Genomic DNA, 19,763 nt, shown 5'->3' with positions numbered 1-19,763 from the left:
GGTCTCATTGTCATAAATGTAATACTACACCCTCCATCCATCCATTTTCTACCGCTTATTCCCTTTTGGGGTCACGGGGGGCGTTGGCGCCTATCACAGCTACAATCGGGAATAAAGCGGGGTACACCCTGCGCAAGTCGCCACCTCATCGCAGGTAATACTACACATTGACATAAATAATACACATTGACATAAATGTAATACTACACATTGACATACATGTGCATAAATTAGGGGATGCACCGAATAATCGGTAACCGAATATATTCGGCCGAGTATGGCAAAAAAAGCCACATTCGGCCTTCGGTGGAATGAATTAAATGCAAGGCCGAATAGTGGCGTGTGACGCAATGACGCAATTTTTTGACGCGGTGACACAATCAACCAACGTGCAGTGACGCGGTGACGTTGTAACCTGGCGCCTTCGGAAAAATGTCAGCAGTGCGGAGATATTTTAAAATGTCGGAAAGTGACAAAAGTATTGCAGTTTGCAACGAACGTTCAGCCAAACTGTCTCGAGGAGGTGCCTCACGGCCGACGTCTTTGAGAGGGCGAAAAAGTTTGCGACTGACAGTGCCAAAGCAAACGGAATTACAAAGAAGGTAATGGAGTTTATGGCTTTGGATGATCAACCGTTTAGTGTTGTGGAGGACATTGGCTTTCGGAGACTCATGGAGCACATTGAGCTCCGTTACACAATACCGAGCAGACGGTATTTCTCTGATGTGTGTTCTTTACATTGTGTGTGTGCTTTTTACATTATTAGCCTGTTGTGTAGGCTAACTATATAAGTGTATGACATTACAAGCACACACTTAATTGAGATTTACTTGAGCCTTCTGTTTACATTATTAGCCTGTTGTGTAGGCTACCTATATAAGTGTATGACCAACATGCCGGATTGTAGTCAGCTGGAGGCGTGTCTTAATGAAATTAAACAATGGATGTCCGCTAACTTTTTGCAACTTAATGCCAAAAAAACGGAAATGCTGATTATCGGTCCTGCTAGACACCGAACTCTATTTAATAATACAACTCTAACATTTGACAACCAAACAATTAAACAAGGCGACACGGTAAAGAATCTGGGTATTATCTTCGACCCAACTCTCTCCTTTGAGGCACACATTAAAAGCGTTACTAAAACGGCCTTCTTTCATCTCCGTAATATCGCTAAAATTCGCTCCATTCTGTCCACTAAAGACGCTGAGATCATTATCCATGCGTTTGTTACGTCTCGCCTCGACTACTGTAACGTATTATTTTCGGGTCTCCCCATGTCTAGCATTAAAAGATTACAGTTGGTACAAAATGCGGCTGCTAGACTTTTGACAAGAACAAGAAAGTTTGATCACATTACGCCTGTACTGGCTCACCTGCACTGGCTTCCTGTGCACTTAAGATGTGACTTTAAGGTTTTACTACTTACGTATAAAATACTACACGGTCTAGCTCCATCCTATCTTGCCGATTGTATTGTACCATATGTCCCGGCAAGAAATCTGCGTTCAAAGGACTCCGGCTTGTTAGTGATTCCCAAAGCCCAAAAAAAGTCTGCGGGCTATAGAGCGTTTTCCGTTCGGGCTCCAGTACTCTGGAATGCAGTTCGAGATGCCACCTCAGTAGAAGCATTTAAGTCTCACCTTAAAACTCATTTGTATACTCTAGCCTTTAAATAGACTCCCTTTTTAGACCAGTTGATCTGCTGTTTCTTTTCTTTTTTTCTATGTCCCACTCTCCCCTGTGGAGGGGGTCCGGTCCGATCCGGTGGCCATGTACTGCTTGCCTGTGTATCGGCTGGGGACATCTCTGCGCTGCTGATCCGCCTCCGCTTGGGATGGTTTCCTGCTGGCTCCGCTGTGAACGGGACTCTCGCTGCTGTGTTGGATCCGCTTTGGACTGGACTCTCGCGACTGTGTTGGATCCATTGTGGATTGAACTTTCACAGTATCATGTTAGACCCGCTCGACATCCATTGCTTTCCTCCTCTCTAAGGTTCTCATAGTCATTATTGTCACCGACGTCCCACTGGGTCATTATTGTCACCGATGTCCCACTGGGTGTGAGTTTTCCTTGCCCTTATGTGGGCCTACCGAGGATGTCGTGGTGGTTTGTGCAGCCCTTTGAGACACTAGTGATTTAGGGCTATATAAGTAAACATTGATTGATTGATTGATATGACGTTACAAGCACACACTTAATTGAGATTCACTTGAGCCTTCTGTTTACATTATTAGTCTATCTACTGTGGCTAAGCAGACTTTTGCCAAAAGGACAATAATTAATTTATTGTGGGTTTATCCACTTTAATGCACTTTTTTTTTTTTGGATTGCATGTTTTGTTTTAAGGCCTAATATAAATGAAAAACGTTGTGCTTTTTTTGAAAAGCAAAGGCTACTGGAATATTAAAGCAATTTCAATATTCAATAAAAAAATACTTTATTTAAAAAACATGTCTAAAAATGTATTCTAGGCTATTTATGCAATATTAAAAAAAATGTGAAAAACTGCATTCATTATTCGGTATTCAGTATTCGGCCTTCGGCCAAGCGTTTAAATTTTATTCGGCTTCGGCCACAAATTTTCATTTCGGTGCATCCCTAGCATAAATAATACACATTGACATAAATGTAATACTACACATGGACATAAATGTGCATAAATAATACACATTGACATAAATGTAATACTAAAGCGGAGTAATGGAAGCAAGGTTGGTTGCATTAACAAAGACACTCGCTCTCTGGTAACCGAGCAAGGCAGGAAGTGATCACTGATCAGGGGGAGTGACACGTTAGACAATCAGGTAACAGTACCAACTATCATGTTTGGTTGATTCTTTGCATGGAGTGAGAAGAGAAAGTCAAAATGAAGAAAATGTGGATTTAAAAAAAAAGGAAAAGTCACCTGGACAGTTTTTGGATTTTTTTCAAAAGGACCGATTGTGGTCTGTAAATGATGCAAGGCAAGACCGCTAATAGCACACCACCTTAGCTCACCTTTTAGAGCACAGCTGTAACTTCCTGCCACTACACCTGCAGAAAATAGTTCTTCTTAGGGTTTTCTATGTTTACATTTTCACACTTTGCACTATTTTCTTACATTTTATGAAGCATTTCTTACATACTCTTTCATTTTAAGATCTTATTGTTATGTCTTTAATGTGATTTTACTATTTTGTTGCCATTGTTCGAGTGTTTTTCATGCCTGTGTTGACATTTCCTTTCTACCTTGAGAGCTGAGGGATTTTAATCAGAGGAAGTTATATTTCAAATTAAATCTATGTTTCTACTGGTCATTATTTTCCATAGGTCATAAAAAATATAAAAAATTATGGATATCAATAACAATTTATGATCATTAATTTACAGAATTATTCTAACGTTTGGACAGAGCTGAAATCAACTTTTAAAAGTTACGAACCAATCCAACCTTCAAACAAAACGACACACTGAGGACCAAGTTCAAGTCCTGGACCAGAAACTTAGGTCTTGAGAATGCAGCAATTGTAAGAAAGGAAGCAGAGTTCCATAGCCCAATTGAACATGTACATGCTCACACACTGTACATCAACTATATACCTCCATCTACTGTACGTCAACAATATACCTCCATCTACTGTACGTCAACAATATATATCCATCTACTGTACGTCAATATATATCCATCTACTGTACATCAACAATATACCTCATCTACTACTGTACATCAACAATATACTTCCATCTACTGTACAGACTGTACACACATTGTACATCAACAATATATCCACATATTTTATAGACTATAAAGCGCACCCACATATACGTCGAACCAACAACATTTTAGAAGAACAAAATATTGTTTCATATATATTAGTCGCACTGGACTAAAAGATGATCAATCAAAACAGAAATCATGGTCATGGACCCACTAGCTGCACAAGCTAGCTCTCCAATCGGCGAATCAGACTCAATAACTCCACGGTGACGTTTTGGTGAATTTACTGAGGAATTTGTGAAAGTGAAACAATACAAAAATAATGCCATTGTAGGTTAACAATCTAACACAGACACTCGTAAATGTGTTAGCATGTTAGCTAATGTGAACGACGCTAGTTCGTTTACATTCCGATAGCATGTACAACTATGCATGAAAATACTCCTACAGACATCACACACGGGACGCTTAAGTAAGTCAGAATTGTTTTAGTTATATTGTAAAACTTACAAACGTTGCTTGGAGTGATGAATTAGGAACCCATACGAGTGGAAAACGCCTTGGACAGCTAGAAGACTGAAGTTCCGGTTCAAAGCTTTAAATCAATCAATGTTTATTTATATAGCCCTAAATCACAAATGTCTCAAAGGACTGCACGAACCACTACGACTACGACATCCTCGGAAGTAACCCACATAAGGGCAAGGAAAACTCACACCCAGTGGGACATCTGTGACAATGATGACTATGAGAACCTTGGAGAGGTCCACAAATGTGGGCACCCTCCCCTCCCTAGGGGACCGAAAGACAGCCGGGAATACTTGTCGGCAATCACCCGGTAGCAAACTCGTCCAAAAGATGGCGCCATAGCACAAACAGTAACACGCCATTTAACTGTCTTTGCATGTGTTTTCATGAAAACTACTTGCTTTAAACCGTTTGCAAATGAAAAATACATTATTTCGCCGCACCATTTTAGAAGCCGCAGGGTTCAAAGTTTAGAGAAAAAGTAGCGACTTACAGTCTGGGATAGACGGTAATGTATATCATCTGTCGTAGCAAAGGCTACCCCGATGTTACACGTGTAAGGCCCACCAAAAAGCATTATTTTCTGATATAATTTTGCAAGCCATAACACGCTGTAGATGCACCCAAACAGAAGTCGTAACACACACTCACACACACACGGGACAGTAAAACACAAGGCTAAGCTCAGCAAGACATGCTAGCTCGTAGCGCAGACCCTGAGCCCTAAAATGGTACGTCCCAGTGAAATGTGCCAGCAGCAACCATGGAGGCTCCAACAGGAAGAGGAGAGGAAGAGCAGGAGGAGGAAGAGGAAGAGGAAGAGGAAGAGGAGGATGCACAATTATAGCCAGCACAAACGTTTCCCCTTCCCTCCACCGGTGGACGTCGTGCACAATACGCAAACACACGGGAGGCGCGAGGATGGCGGCGGTACTTACATGACGACTCTGTGCCAAACATGGCTGGTTCGGGAGCTGTGATGGAGAGAAAGGAGGATGAGGAGGAGGAGAGAAAAGGGGGAGGGTGCGAGAGAGAGAGAGAGAGAGAGTGGAGGTGGTGAGCAGGCAGCTACACAGCAGGGGTCATCACACAAACACAAAGCAGCCGGACGCCCGTCGCTGCCTCCAGACGCACAAACGTCCCGACTACGACTACGCTCGCCCGCTTTGGACCGCCGCTCACAGCGCTCGTGCTCCAACGGCCCCCCCTCCCCCTGCCGCCGCCGCCGCCACAACAACAACAGAGGTCCGGCGGAGCGTCACGTCACCAAATGTCCGCGTCGCACGGCGAGGAACCAGCGAGGCCTAGCGCGGTCACATGCAGGCGGGTTTAGCGGCTGGCATCAGTCCTCTTTTTTTCTCACGTTCATCCTCTGCTTTTGTGTTGGGGTGTGATGAGAGATGGGTAAGGGGGGTGGGGGGTGGGCGAGCGAGGGGGCTGGAGGGGGGGGGGGGGGGAGTACAAGCCCAGACGCTACTGCTGAAGACGAGCGCAGACAATGGCCACGCCATCACGCGCCACGTCAGAATCTGGGGGCGGGGCTAACACATGATGGACGGACGATGGATTGATGGATGAACGATGGACGGATGGAGAGAAGGAGGCAGCAGCCAGATGGGACAGAAGAAAAGATGTGAATGGCGGTAAAAAGGAAGGAGATGGATGAAAGTGAAGAAATTATCTAAAAATAGAAAAGATTTCAAGGTGACACTGAAGGAGAGGAGCCGACATTTGTCAATGTTGTACAACACTGACCTGCGACATGCCTTCCAGGGTCATGCCGTGATCTTTTTTCTACGCTGAAACCCTCCATGTCATGCTGCTAAATGTTGCATACATTATGTTCAGGAATGTGAGCACACGTTCAGAAAAAAACAACAAAAAGAGGAACATTTTTTATCTTGCAAACCTTGAAAGAACATGAAGACTATATTTCCTGCAATTGGGTGCATTTCTACACCATATTTGACCTTTAGATTGATTCTCATCTACCAACCTCTTTCTGACACTTACATGTCCTTTGTAAGGTACGTGTAAGGTACATGGCTAGACAATTAATCCAACTTTGATTTCAATTATGGCTTTTCACGATCATGAGAACACACAAGTCATGTGTTGTGTTGTTGTGAACGACATCATAGATGTAACATCAATGTACAAACAATCATACACACACAACACACCTCATCTGTTGTGTTGTTGTAAACGACATACTGGATGTCTGTTGTGTTGTTGTAAACGACATACTGGATGTAACATCAATGCATGAACAATCATAATCCACACAACACATCTCATATGTTGTGTTGTTGTGAACGACATCATGGATGTAACATCAATGTACAAAAAAAATCATAATCCACACAACACATCTCATGTGTTGTGTTGTTGTGAACGACATCATGGATGCAACATCAATGTACAAACAGTCATACACACACAACACATTTCATCTGTTGTGTTGTTGTAAACGACATCATGGATGTAACATCAATGTACAAACAATCATAATCCAACCAACACATCGTATGTGTTGTGTTGTTGTAAACCGACATTATGGATGTAACATCAATGTACAAACAATCTTACACACACACACATCTCATCTGTTGTGTTGTTGTAAACGACATCATGGATGTAACATCAATCTACAAACAATCATACACACACAACACATCTCATCTGTTGTTGTGAACGACATCATGGATGTAACATCAATGTACAAACAATCATACACACACAACACATCTCATCTGTTGTTGTGAACAACATCATGGATGTAACATCAATGTACAAAAAATCATAATCCACACAACACGTCATCTGCTGTGTTGTGAACGACATCAGGGATGTAACATCAATGTACAAACTATCATACACACACACAACACATATCATCTGTTGTGTTGTTGTTAACGACATCATAGACGTAACATCAAAGTACAAAAAAATCATAATCCACACAACACATATTATGTGTTGTGTTGTTGTAAACCGACATTATGGATGGAACATCAATGTACAAACAATCTTACACACACACACACACACACACACACACACACACACACACACACACACACACACACACACACACACACACACACACACACACACACACACACACATCTCATCTGTTGTGTTGTTGTAAACGACATCATGGATGTAACATCAATGTACAAACAATCATACACACACAACACATCTCATCTGTTGTGTTGTTGTGAACGACATCATGGATGTAACATCAATGTACAAAAAATCATAATCCATACAACACGTCATCTGCTGTGTTGTGAACGACATCATGGATGTAACATCAATGTACAAACTATCATACACACACACAACACATATCATCTGTTGTGTTGTTGTTAACGACATCATGGATGGAACATCAATGTACAAACAATCATACACACACAACACATCTCATCTGTTGTGTTGTTGTGAACAACATCATTGATGTAACATCAATATACAAACAATCATAATCCACACAACACATCTCATCTGTTGTGTTGTTGTCAACGACATCCTGGATGTAACATCAATGCACAAACAATCATAATCCACACAACATATCTCATCTGTTGTGTTGTGCACGACAAATCTGGATGTAGTCACAACTTTAGACATCATAGCAATTATGCAAATCATGCGATGGCGTCATGGTGACTACGCCCCAGCCACGCCCCTAACCACACCCCCACCACAATCTTGGGAAACCCTGCACATACACAATTATTATGTTTTGACTTCAAATATTGGTCACATCCAAACCCGGGGCCCTGCCACCGAGGAACTTTTTAACTACCTCTGCAACCTCAACCCCAGAAATAGGAGAGTCCACCACAGATTACCCAAGCACTGCTTCTTCATAGGAAGACCTGTAAATGTGATTGAGGAATATTCAAATATTCCCTCCACATTGGAAAAAACTGGGGCCTATATTTTGAGGTTTACTAAAAACCCACACATACCCAGGCCTCAAACTTTAAACTTTTTCAGGTCAAGAAAGTATTGCCTTAAAGGAAGGCTCATATTTTAGGGCACCAAGGAAAGTTAAAAGGCAAACATTACTTTATTTATATTAGAAATATTATTAAAAGAACAGACTGGCTAAGACTAGATGTGACCAATCTAAGCCTAAAACTAAATCTGATTAAATCCAAGCCTAAAACTAGAGCTGACCAATCTAAGTCTAAAAGTAGATCTGACCAATTTAACCCTAAGTTTAGATCTGACCAATCTAACCCTAAGATTAGATCTGACCAATCAAAGCCTAAAACTAGATATGAACAATCTAAGTCTATGACTAGATCCGACCCATCTAAGTCTAAGACTAGATCTCACCCATCTAAGTCTATGACTAGATCTGACCCATCAAAGTCTATGACTAGATCAGACCCATCAAAGTCTATGACAAGATGTGACCAACCTAACTCTAAGACTATTTTTGACCAATCTAAGTCTAAGACTAGATCTGACCCACCTAAGTCTATGACTAGATCTGACCCATCAAAGTCTACGACGAGATGTGACCAACCTAAGTCTATGACTAGATGTGACCAACCTAAGTCTAAGACAAGCTGTGACGAATCTAAGTCTAAGACTAGATGAGATCAATCTAAGTCTAAGACTAGATTTGACCAATCTAAGCCTCCAATATATCGGACCAAACTAAGTCGAAGACTAGATGTGACCAATCCAAGTCTAAGACTAGATCTGACCAATCTAAGTCTAATACTCGAATTGACCAATCTAAGTCTCTGACTAGATGTGACCAATCTTAGTCCAAGTCTAGATGTGACTAATCTAAGTCTAACACCAGATCTGATCAATCTAAATCTAAGACTAGATGTGACCAATCTAAGTCAAATTAGATGTGACCAATCTAAGTCTAATTGTGGCATTTTGTGGGCGGGTCTTATTTAAACCATCTTACCACACATTTGATGAGGGTAAATAATCAGCACTAATTAACACCTTCTAATGGATGAGAGGCCTAATAAAAGTCCATCCATCCATCCATTTTCTACCGCTTATAATAAAAGTCCATCCATCCATCCATTTTCTACCGCTTATTCCAAAAGTCATTGGTGGAAAAGACAACACTAGAATATCACCTCAGTGACACAAGGTGTTGTTATTATGACGTCTAAACTATTCCAGTCTTCGAGGAGGCTGGAAAACAGCAACTTCTTGTGGCCTAAAACTAGGAACAGTTAGCACCGGGCCCAGAAGGACTTTTAAAAATAACTCCTGGACGTTGACAAAAATAGTGCTGACCTTTCCAGTCTGGCGGCTGAGTCCTGAGTCTTGAGTCCTGTTCCAGACTGGACAAAAGCTGACTTTTAAACATCAGACATACACCCCTTGTTTGGCAGCCATGTTTGCATTTAGCGCCATTTTCTTTTACGCATACATCAGCTGATTTAAAACTTTTACTGCACATGAATATCACCTACAAATATCACTTATCGGCCTCCTAATAATAGGTATCGGCCCAGAAAAAAACATATCGGTCTATCTGTAGAAAAAAATGAAGTGAATTTCACCATTAGATTCTTCACTGCCATGTATCTCACCTGCATCCCTGTTCCTCTTCACTGACAACTCACAAGGAAACACACAATTGGTCAATGATGAAAAGGTATTATATTTGCATCTGCACTATTAGCATTTAGACTGAGCAGGTGCACAGAGGAGCAGGTGCACAGGTGAGTTTGCATGGACAGGAGAACTAAGGACTGTGCTTGTTGTGTTGGCTATGACAGCAGAAGGACTCATGAAGCCAACTGGAACATTAAACTGACCGAGGGACTTTATTCTCAACACAAAAATGTTGTGAAATATGTGAACACTTTTTCTCACACACAAACAGTACATACATATACATATATATATATATATATATATATATATATATATATATATATATATATATATATATATATATATATATACATATATACACGCACGCAAAAACATACATATATACTGGTATGTGTGTGTATGTATACATGTATGTGTGTGTTAATGTGTTAACATCCATCACAATTATTTACAAATTTAGCACATAATTTTATATTTTTAAAATGTACAGATTTAGCACGTAATTATAATATTGTCATACTGAACACATTTGGCACATAATTATTATATATTGTACACATTTAGCCCATAATTATCATATATAGTCATAATATAAACATCATCACATAATTGTTATTATATATTGTCCTAATGTATACATTTAGCACATAATTATAATTTTATATTATCCATAATGTACACATTTAGCACATTAATTATTATATATTGTACACATTTAGCACAACATTATTATTATATATTGTCATAATGTACACATCCAGCACATATGTATTATTAGATATTGGGATATTGTACACATTTAACACAGTCATTATATACAGTAGCACTTAATCTTTTTAAATAATGTACACATACAGCACATAGTCATTATTATATATTGTCATAATGTACACATCCATCACATAATTATATATTGTCATAATGTACACATCCATCACATAATTATATATTGTCATAATGTGCACATCCATCACATAATTATATATTGTCAGAATGTGCACATCCAGCACATACTTATTATTAAATACTGTCATAATGTTTACATCCAGCACATAATTATTATTATATATTGTCATAATGTACACATCCTGCACATATTATTACATATTGTTATTATGTACACGTTTAACACATAATTATAATTAAATATTGTAATAATGTAGACATTTAGGACATAATTATTATATATTGTTATAGACATTTAACACATAATTATTATATATTGCCGATATTATTACAATTATTATTAAATTTTGTCATAATGTACACATGCAGCACATAATTATAATGATATATTGTCATAATGTACACATCCAGAACATAATCATTTAGCACATAATTATTATTATTATTGTACATTGTCATATTGTACACATTTAACACACAATTATAATTAATTATTGTCATAATGTAGACAATTAGGACATCACTGTTATATATTGTCATAGACATTTAACACATAATCATTATATATTGTCATAATTACCACATTTAGCAAATAGTTATATTATATATTGTCATAATGTACACATTTAGCACATAATTATTATTATTATTATATATTGTCATATTGTACACATTTAACACATAATTCAAATTAAATATTGTCATACTGTAGATATTTAGGACATAACTATTATATATTGTCATAATGTAGACATTTAACACGTATTATTAAATATTGTCATAATGTACACATTTAGTGAAGTGAAGTGAATTATATTTATATAGCGCTTTTCTCTAGTGACTCAAAGCGCTTTACATAGTGAAACACAATATCTAAGTTACATTTTTTTTTCAAACCAGTGTGGGTGGCACTAGGAGCAGGTGGGTAAAGTGTCTTGCCCAAGGACACAACAGCAGTGACTAGGATGGCAGAAGCGGGGATTGAACCTGCAACCCCCCCACCCCCAACCGAGCTATACCGTATAATTTAGCGCAGCATTATAATATATTGTCATAATGTACACATTCAGCACATAATAATTATACATTGTCAAAATCTACAAATTCAGCACATAAACATTACATATTGTCATAATGTACCCATTTAGCACATAATTATTTTTACAAATTGTCATAATGTACACATTTAGCACATAATTATTTTTACAAATTGTCATAATGTACACATTTAGCACATGATTATTATTACATATTGTCCTAATGTACACATTTAGCACATAATTATTATTACATATTGTCAGAATGTACCCATTTAGCACATAATTATTTTTACAAATTGTCATAATGTACACATTTATAGCACATAATTATTATTACATATTGTCATAATGTACACATTTACCACATAATTATTATTACAAATTGTCAAAATGTACACATTTAGCACATAATCATTATTACATATTATCATAATGTACACATTTAGCACATATTTATTATTACATATTGTCAAAATGTACACATTTAGCACATAACTATTTGTGTAATATATTGTCATATTGTACACATTAACACAATTGTAATTAAATATTGTCATAATGTAGAGATTTAGTACATAATTAATATGATATATTGACATAATTTAGACATTTAACACATAATTATTATATATTGTAATAATGTCCACATTTAGCTCATAATCATTATTACATATTGTCATAATGTACACATTTAGCACATAATTATTATTACATATTGTCAAAATGTACACATTTAGCACATAATTATTAGTGTAATATATTGTCATATTGTACACATTAACACAATTGTAATTAAATATTGTCATGATGTAGACATTTAGTACATAATTAATATGATATATTGACATGATTTAGACATTTAACACATAATTATTATACATTGTAATAATGTACACATTTAGCACATAATTATTATTACATATTGTCATAATGTACACATTTAGCACATAATTATTATTACATATTGTCATAATGAACACATTTAGTACGTACTTATTATTAAATATTGTCATAATATGCACATTTAGCTCATAATTATTATTACATATTGTCATAATGTACACATTTAGCACATACTTATTATTAAATATTGTCGTAATGTGCACATTTAGCACATAATTATTATTACATATTGTCATAATGTACACATTTAGCACATAATTATTATTACAAATTGTTAAAATGTACACATTTATAGCAAATAATTATTATTACATATTGTCATAATGTACACATTTAGCACATAATTACATATTGTCATAATGTACAAATTTAGCCCATAATTATTATTACATATTGTCATATTGTACACATTTGGCTCATAATTATTATTACACATTGTCATAATGTACATATTTATCACATAATTATTAGTGTAATATAGTGTCATAATGTACACATTAACACAATTATAATTAAATATTGTCATAATGTAGACATTTAACACATAATTAATTATATATTGTCATAATGTATACATTTAACACCTAATTAATGATATATTGTCATAATGTGTACATTTAACACATAATTAATATGACATATTGTCATAATATATACATTCAACACATAATTAATATGATATATTGTCATAACGTATACATTTAGCACATAAACGAGTAAAGCAGCATAAAATAGAATTATGTATTATTACTACCTGTCACAGGTAACCATTTAAATTTAAAAACATTTTACTTTTAGCAAGGTGTTATAGTCAGGGAAAGACAACCTTGTGTTGTTGAAATAATATTTAAGGTTTAATATGTTGTTTTGTTTTTTTTTAGCTTTGCTGCACTCCTATTTGACTCCGTGTTAGCCTGTTAGCTCGCCAGCAAACCTGGAGAAAGTTACTTTTAAAAAAAGTGTAAGTTTTGAAGGTGGAATGTTTCCGAAGCAACACGTCGGAGCTCACCTCAGTTCGCGCTGGTCACATTTAACATTTCTCCCGGCAGCTGCTCCGTACATGTGCCCGGTGACCAGCGGCGGCGCACGGCGTGCTCTCTGCGGACGTGTCGGCTCTCTGGCTGGACAGATAGCTTAGCATAGCTTAGCATAGCTTAGCATACTTTAGCACAGCTAGCACAGTTAGCTTAGCATAGGTAGCATCGTTACCTTAGCACAGCTAGCTTTTAACACCGTTAGCTTAGCGGCCCGCCTCACGATGTCGCTGTTGATTCCTTCCGAGATCATCCAACATTTATTTATGCAAATATTTCATCATAGAGGGATACACTTACATTATTATGTTTTTTAAAAGTGTTGACGTACAAAGTATACAAAACACGTCATTGAAGGACTTGTCGCACCGGAGAGTAGCAATAAGCTAACTGGATGGTCTCAGGACCCCTGACATTACTTGATGGTCCAATAAACAAAATAATATATTTTTTTTTTACCAATCCCCGTACTGCACAATATTTGTAAACGATTAAATTGTAACATTTGATTTTAGGCAGGCTATATATATATATATATATATATATATATATATATATATATATATATATATATATATATTTATATATATATATATATATATATATATATATCTCCATCCATTTGCTACCGCTTCTTCCCTTCAGGGTTGCGGGGACGCTGGAGCCTATCTCAGCTACAATCGGGCGGAATGCGGCGTACACCCTGGACAAGTCGCTACCTCATCGCAGGGCTATATATATATATATATATATATATATATATATATATATATATATATATATATATATATATATATATATATATATGTATATATATATATATATATATATACGTATATATATATATATATATATATATATATATATATATATATATATATATATATAACGTATATATATATATACATATATATATATAAATATATATATATGTATATATATATATATATACGTATATATATATATATATATATATATATATATATATATACATATAAATATATATGTATATATATGTCATGATAAATGATAAACCAATTTTAGACAGGCACATATATATATATATATACATATATATATATATATATATGTCATAATAAACGATAAACCAATTTTAGACAGGCATATATATATATATATATGTATGCATATATATATGTATATATATATATATATATATATATATATATACATACATATATATGTAATAATAAACGATAATACTTTTTTTTTCTATCGAAAGTAAATGACAAATAATTTTTTTTTGCATTTTTTTAACCAATCCCCATACTGCACAACATTTTCGTACAATTACATTATTGCATTTGATTTTTGACAGGGGCTTCACGGTGGCAGAGGGGTTAGTGCGTTTGCCTCACAATACGAAGGTTCAAATCCAGGCTCGGATCTTTCTGTGTGGAGTTTGCATGTTCTCCCCGTGAATGCGTGGGTTCCCTCCGGGTACTCCGGCTTCCTCCCACTTCCAAAGACATGCACCTGGGGATAGGTTGATTGGCAACACTAAATTGGCCCTAGTGTTTGAATGTTGTCTGTCTATCTGTGTTGGCCCTGCAATGAGTTGGCGACTTGTCCAGAGTGTACCCCGCCTTCCGCCCGATTGTAGCTGAGATAGGCGCCAGCGCCTCCCGCGACCCCAAAAGGGAATAAGCGGTAGAAAATGGATGGATGGGATGGATTTTTGACAGGCACATATATATTTATACGTCATAATAAACGTAATAAACGATAAACCAAATTATATATTTTTTTTATCGTGAGTTACTGCCAAATATTTTTTTTTCAACCAATCCCTATACTGCACAATATTTGCATACGATTAAATTATTACTTTTGATTTTAGAGATTTCTGGGGTCTGCGATGAGATGGCGACTTGTCCAGGGTGTACTCCGTCTTCCGTCCGATTGTTGCTGAGATAGGCATAAGCGCCCTCTGCGACCCCAAAGGGAATAAGCGGTGGGAAATGGATGGATGGATGGATTTTTGTGGTTAGAGTGTCCGCCCTGAGATTGGTAGGCCGTGGGTTGAAACCCCGGCCGATTCATACCATAGACTATAAAACTGGGACCCATTACTTTTCTGCTTGGCACTCAACATCAAGGGTTGGCATTGGAGGTTAAATCACCAAAAATGATTCTTGGGCGCAGCCACCGCTGCTGCTCACTGCTCCCCTCACCTCCCAAGGGGAGAACGAGGGGATGGGTCAAATGCAAAGAACAAATTTCACCACACCTAGTGTGTGTGAGACAATCATTGGTACTTTAACTTTAATATATGAGTCGTAATAAAAGATAAACAAAATACCTTTTTTAATCGAAAGCTACTGTCAAATATTTTTTCTTTGCTTTTTTTAACTAATCCCCATACTGCACATTATTTTTATACGATTAAATTATTACATTATATTTTAGACAAGCATGTGTATATATATAGTGTATATATATATACACACTCATATATATATATATACCTATATATATGTATATATTTATACATATATATAAATATATATACATACATATACACACATATATGTATATATATACTTTTATATGTGTATATATATTTATATATACTTATATATATGCATATATATATGGATATCATGGGTGCCCGTTTTCACCACTAATAAAAATACCTCAATGGTAAGTCTTTATCATCATTGTGAGATAGTTAAAATTACGAGATAAAAAAAAAATCAAAATTATTAAATAAATTATGAGTCATGATTATGATATAAAAAGTTATAAGTAAGAAGTAAGAAAGTCTAAATAGCAGAATGGTCATGATTATGAAATAAGTCATAAGATTAAAAAAACCAAATCGAAATTACGAGTCTTAATTATGAAATAAGTAATTATAGGCATAATTATGAGATAAAAAGTCAAAAATATGAGATCAACTTTTACAACCATGAGTCATAATTATGGGCTACATATTTTAAATGAAATAGTGATAATGGGATAAAAAGTCAAAATGATAGTCACAGGATATAAAGTTTGTATCACATATTTGACTTTTTATCTCATAAAAATTACTTACTATTGGGTTTATTGAAATCCTTTATGTGGTGGAAACAGGCGTCCATAAATAAGGAATATTCTCCAAAATAAGTAATGACAGGTCAACTGTAGCAAGTTATTGAAAAAAACAAAAAACACCAGCAAGTACGAGGCTGTTTGAATATAAAATTTGAAATTTAATGCAACATAAGTGTGAGTGAATTACAATTGATGTGATGGAAATAAGGAGCAAAGCGCCACAGGACGTACGATATATGTGTGTATACTGTATATATATATATGTGTGTGTGTGTATATACATTACAGTGTTATATAGTACAGTCCGATTGAGTTTGGGAGGAAGAAGCACTGGAGGAGGATGTGATACGTCTTGACTTTATTGTGACATCATATGCACATTGTGTCCATGCTTCATGGATGGCGCTAGCTAGGTGTTAGCGAGTCGACGAGGCTGCCCAGTCAGGAAGTGCAGCAAGCTTGAGATCCCACAAACACAACAAACGCCGGGTAGGGGGGAGTAGCAAAGAGAACAGGAACAAAACGCTTTTGCAGACGAGAAGCACAAAGAAACAATGAAAACATTTTTTTTTCTCCCGTTAAAAAAAAGACAACTTTTCATGTCGGGCTGCGACTCGATGATATTGCACGTGGGGAGTGTGTTTGCATACGAGCGCCCGCCCTCTTTTCCTATGTTGCCTTTCCACCTGCTGATGGCGGCAGCTTGGACAGACAAAGTCAAGAAGATCAACATCCAATGAGTTAATTTGACATCTTGCCAGGAGAGCGAAAGCCTTCTTTTCCCCAAGGTGTCTCATTTTGGAACAAAGACGATACAACAATCCAGTCATGCAACATATTGTGTGTGCGTGTGTGTGTATGTGTGTGTGTATGTGTGTGTGTGTGTGCGGCCAGGTGCTCGTTTCAAGCGTTCTGCATCTCCTTGACCAGCTTGTAGACCAGGATCTTGTTCCAGTCGATCTTGTTGCGCGTGACGGGGAGCTGGCGGCGTAAGGCTTTGAAGGTGCTCTCCGACATGGTCTGGTAGTTCTCGTTGATGGCCGTCTGGAGGCGGAAACAGCAGGAAAAAAAATAGTTTCAAAGCGGTGCCGCCTCGGAGGCAAATGGCTTTCATTGCCGCCACTTACTTGGTAGGCGGTCTCTGCCGCGTCCATAATCTTGACAAAGCGGTTCGCTGCTGTAGGCTCGTTCTGCAGGGAGGACAAAAAGATCTTCAGTGAAGCTGTTCTATTTTTTTTTTGAATGTCTATCGTTCACAATCCTTATGTAAGGCAACACATTGGTTTCTCTTTTATTCATTCTAAACCATAACATATGGCAAGTAGGAGGCGGCAAAAAACGCAGCTAAAAAGATCCACAAAGCACCAACAGTACTCCATTTAACTGAATATTGACGAGTATTAGTCATATTGTTATTATAAGCGCTAACACAGAGGAACTACTTTTAGCGGCGTCCTGATCACAAGAGAGCCAACTAGCTTATGCTGCTGTATTGACATATTGAGCTGCTGCATGGCCTCTGAGTTGGTGAAAGTTCATTCTAGATCAGGGCTGTCGGAACTTGTTTTAGCTCATGGAGCCGAATGGAGGAAAATCTATTCCCAAGTGGGGCGGAATGAGAAAATCATGGCATGATAACTTCAAAATAAAGACAACTCCAGGTTGTTTTCTTTGTTTTACTTTGGTCAAAAAATATAACAAGCACATTCTAAAAACGTACAAATCACAAATAATCCTCTGGTGCCGTTTCAGAAACCTCATGACCTTACTTCGTCTCAGTATCTACAAAGCCAGGATTAAACTTTAAGTCACAGTCTTTCTGGGATTGAACAAAAACACATGTAAACTCTTCTAGGTAACAAATTCCTCTTTTGTCATGTCCACGTATATAACAACAAACCATAAGAAACGGAGAGAAAAAACTATTCAAAAAGATTAACTTCACTTTTCATTGTGTTTGACAGAGACATTTTGGGGCAACGAGAGTGCCAAGTGACCACGTGTTCGGAGCAGAAGACGTAAAACGGCAGGTTTTAAGTTACACGTGGGTCGAGGAGGGGGAGCCACAGTCCCCCTTTACTGCGTACCTCTTGCTTGGCATTATAAACCGTTTGCTTGCCTAACAGAATTGAATTGTGAAATCTAGTTTCTTTCTTTGGAAAAAAAAAAAAAAAAAAAAAAAGCAGCTAATTTTTATACTCAATCACGCGGGCCGGATAAAACCGGTTCACTAGCCTGATCCGGCCCACGGGCAGCACGTTTGACACCCCTGTTCTATCATGCCTCTCACTTGGATAGTAGAAGGTTGTGGACATAAACCCACAAGTTGGTCAACCAGGAAGACACGAAAAGACGCTCGTTTGCATCACTTTTTTTTATTTTTTAAACCAGTGTGTGGATTACCGTAAATTCTGGACTATAATGTACTATTTTTTTAACCAACGCTTTGATCCATGCGGCTTATAAAGCAGTGCATTTAATTTTCAAAGCAAAGACACTGAAATTAGGATTAATCTGTGAGTCAGAGTGGACAGTTAGAGCAAACAAACCATTGAAAGGTGTTTGCTCGCCTGACCAAAGACAGTTTTGACCTACATTTCCACTCCCTCAGGGACGGCCTCGGCAGGGTCATGAGGCAAACAAACCAGTGAGACTAGAGCAGTGCTAAACAACCCCGTCCCCTTCCTCAAAGGGAGCTGGGATGTTGACTCTGATTCCAGGCTTACATACAATACACCAGGGTTTCCCACAAATTCATTTATTTGTTGCGGCCCGCCACGAAAGAATTACGGCCGCCACAAATAAAAAATTAAAAAAATTCCGGCTTTTGACTTGCTCGACCGCTCATAAAAGCAATGGGACTCTGTCTGTGAATGGAGCTTGTAGTTACATATTATATAAATATGTAATTATTATATAAATATGTACATAAAGTGTTGTAATTATATTCCAACTACGTGTTCTTCCCCCCAA

At 37.1% G+C, this 19,763-nt stretch overlaps 2 protein-coding genes across 6 annotated transcripts in view; both read right to left on the bottom strand.

The window, feature by feature from the left end:
• The window catches only part of LOC133549151 (suppressor of tumorigenicity 7 protein homolog), a 54,809-nt gene extending 40,974 nt beyond the window's left edge, over window positions 1-13,835 (bottom strand). For 4 of the 5 annotated variants that reach the window (XM_061894305.1, XM_061894306.1, XM_061894307.1 and 1 more), the window contains exons 1-2: window positions 13,706-13,835; window positions 5,167-5,202 (exon numbers count right to left, since the gene is read on the bottom strand). In XM_061894305.1, the coding sequence (XP_061750289.1) occupies window positions 5,167-5,188 (22 nt within the window). In that variant the 5' untranslated portion in view covers window positions 5,189-5,202; window positions 13,706-13,835. The remainder of the gene's footprint in view (window positions 1-5,166; window positions 5,203-13,705) is intronic. The other variant, XM_061894309.1, reaches the window with a different exon arrangement.
• A 3,296-nt stretch (window positions 13,836-17,131) lies between these two features.
• The window catches only part of LOC133549150 (F-actin-capping protein subunit alpha-2-like), a 51,805-nt gene continuing 49,173 nt past the window's right edge, over window positions 17,132-19,763 (bottom strand). The window contains exons 9-10 of the mRNA XM_061894304.1: window positions 17,918-17,980; window positions 17,132-17,834 (exon numbers count right to left, since the gene is read on the bottom strand). Coding sequence (XP_061750288.1) covers window positions 17,694-17,834; window positions 17,918-17,980 — 204 coding nt within the window. The 3' untranslated portion in view covers window positions 17,132-17,693. The remainder of the gene's footprint in view (window positions 17,835-17,917; window positions 17,981-19,763) is intronic.

The sequence above is a fragment of the Nerophis ophidion genome, linkage group LG03 (assembly GCF_033978795.1).
Source record: "Nerophis ophidion isolate RoL-2023_Sa linkage group LG03, RoL_Noph_v1.0, whole genome shotgun sequence".
Taxonomy (NCBI): Eukaryota; Metazoa; Chordata; class Actinopteri; order Syngnathiformes; family Syngnathidae; genus Nerophis; species Nerophis ophidion.
This window is presented reverse-complemented; position numbering and strand designations above follow the sequence as displayed.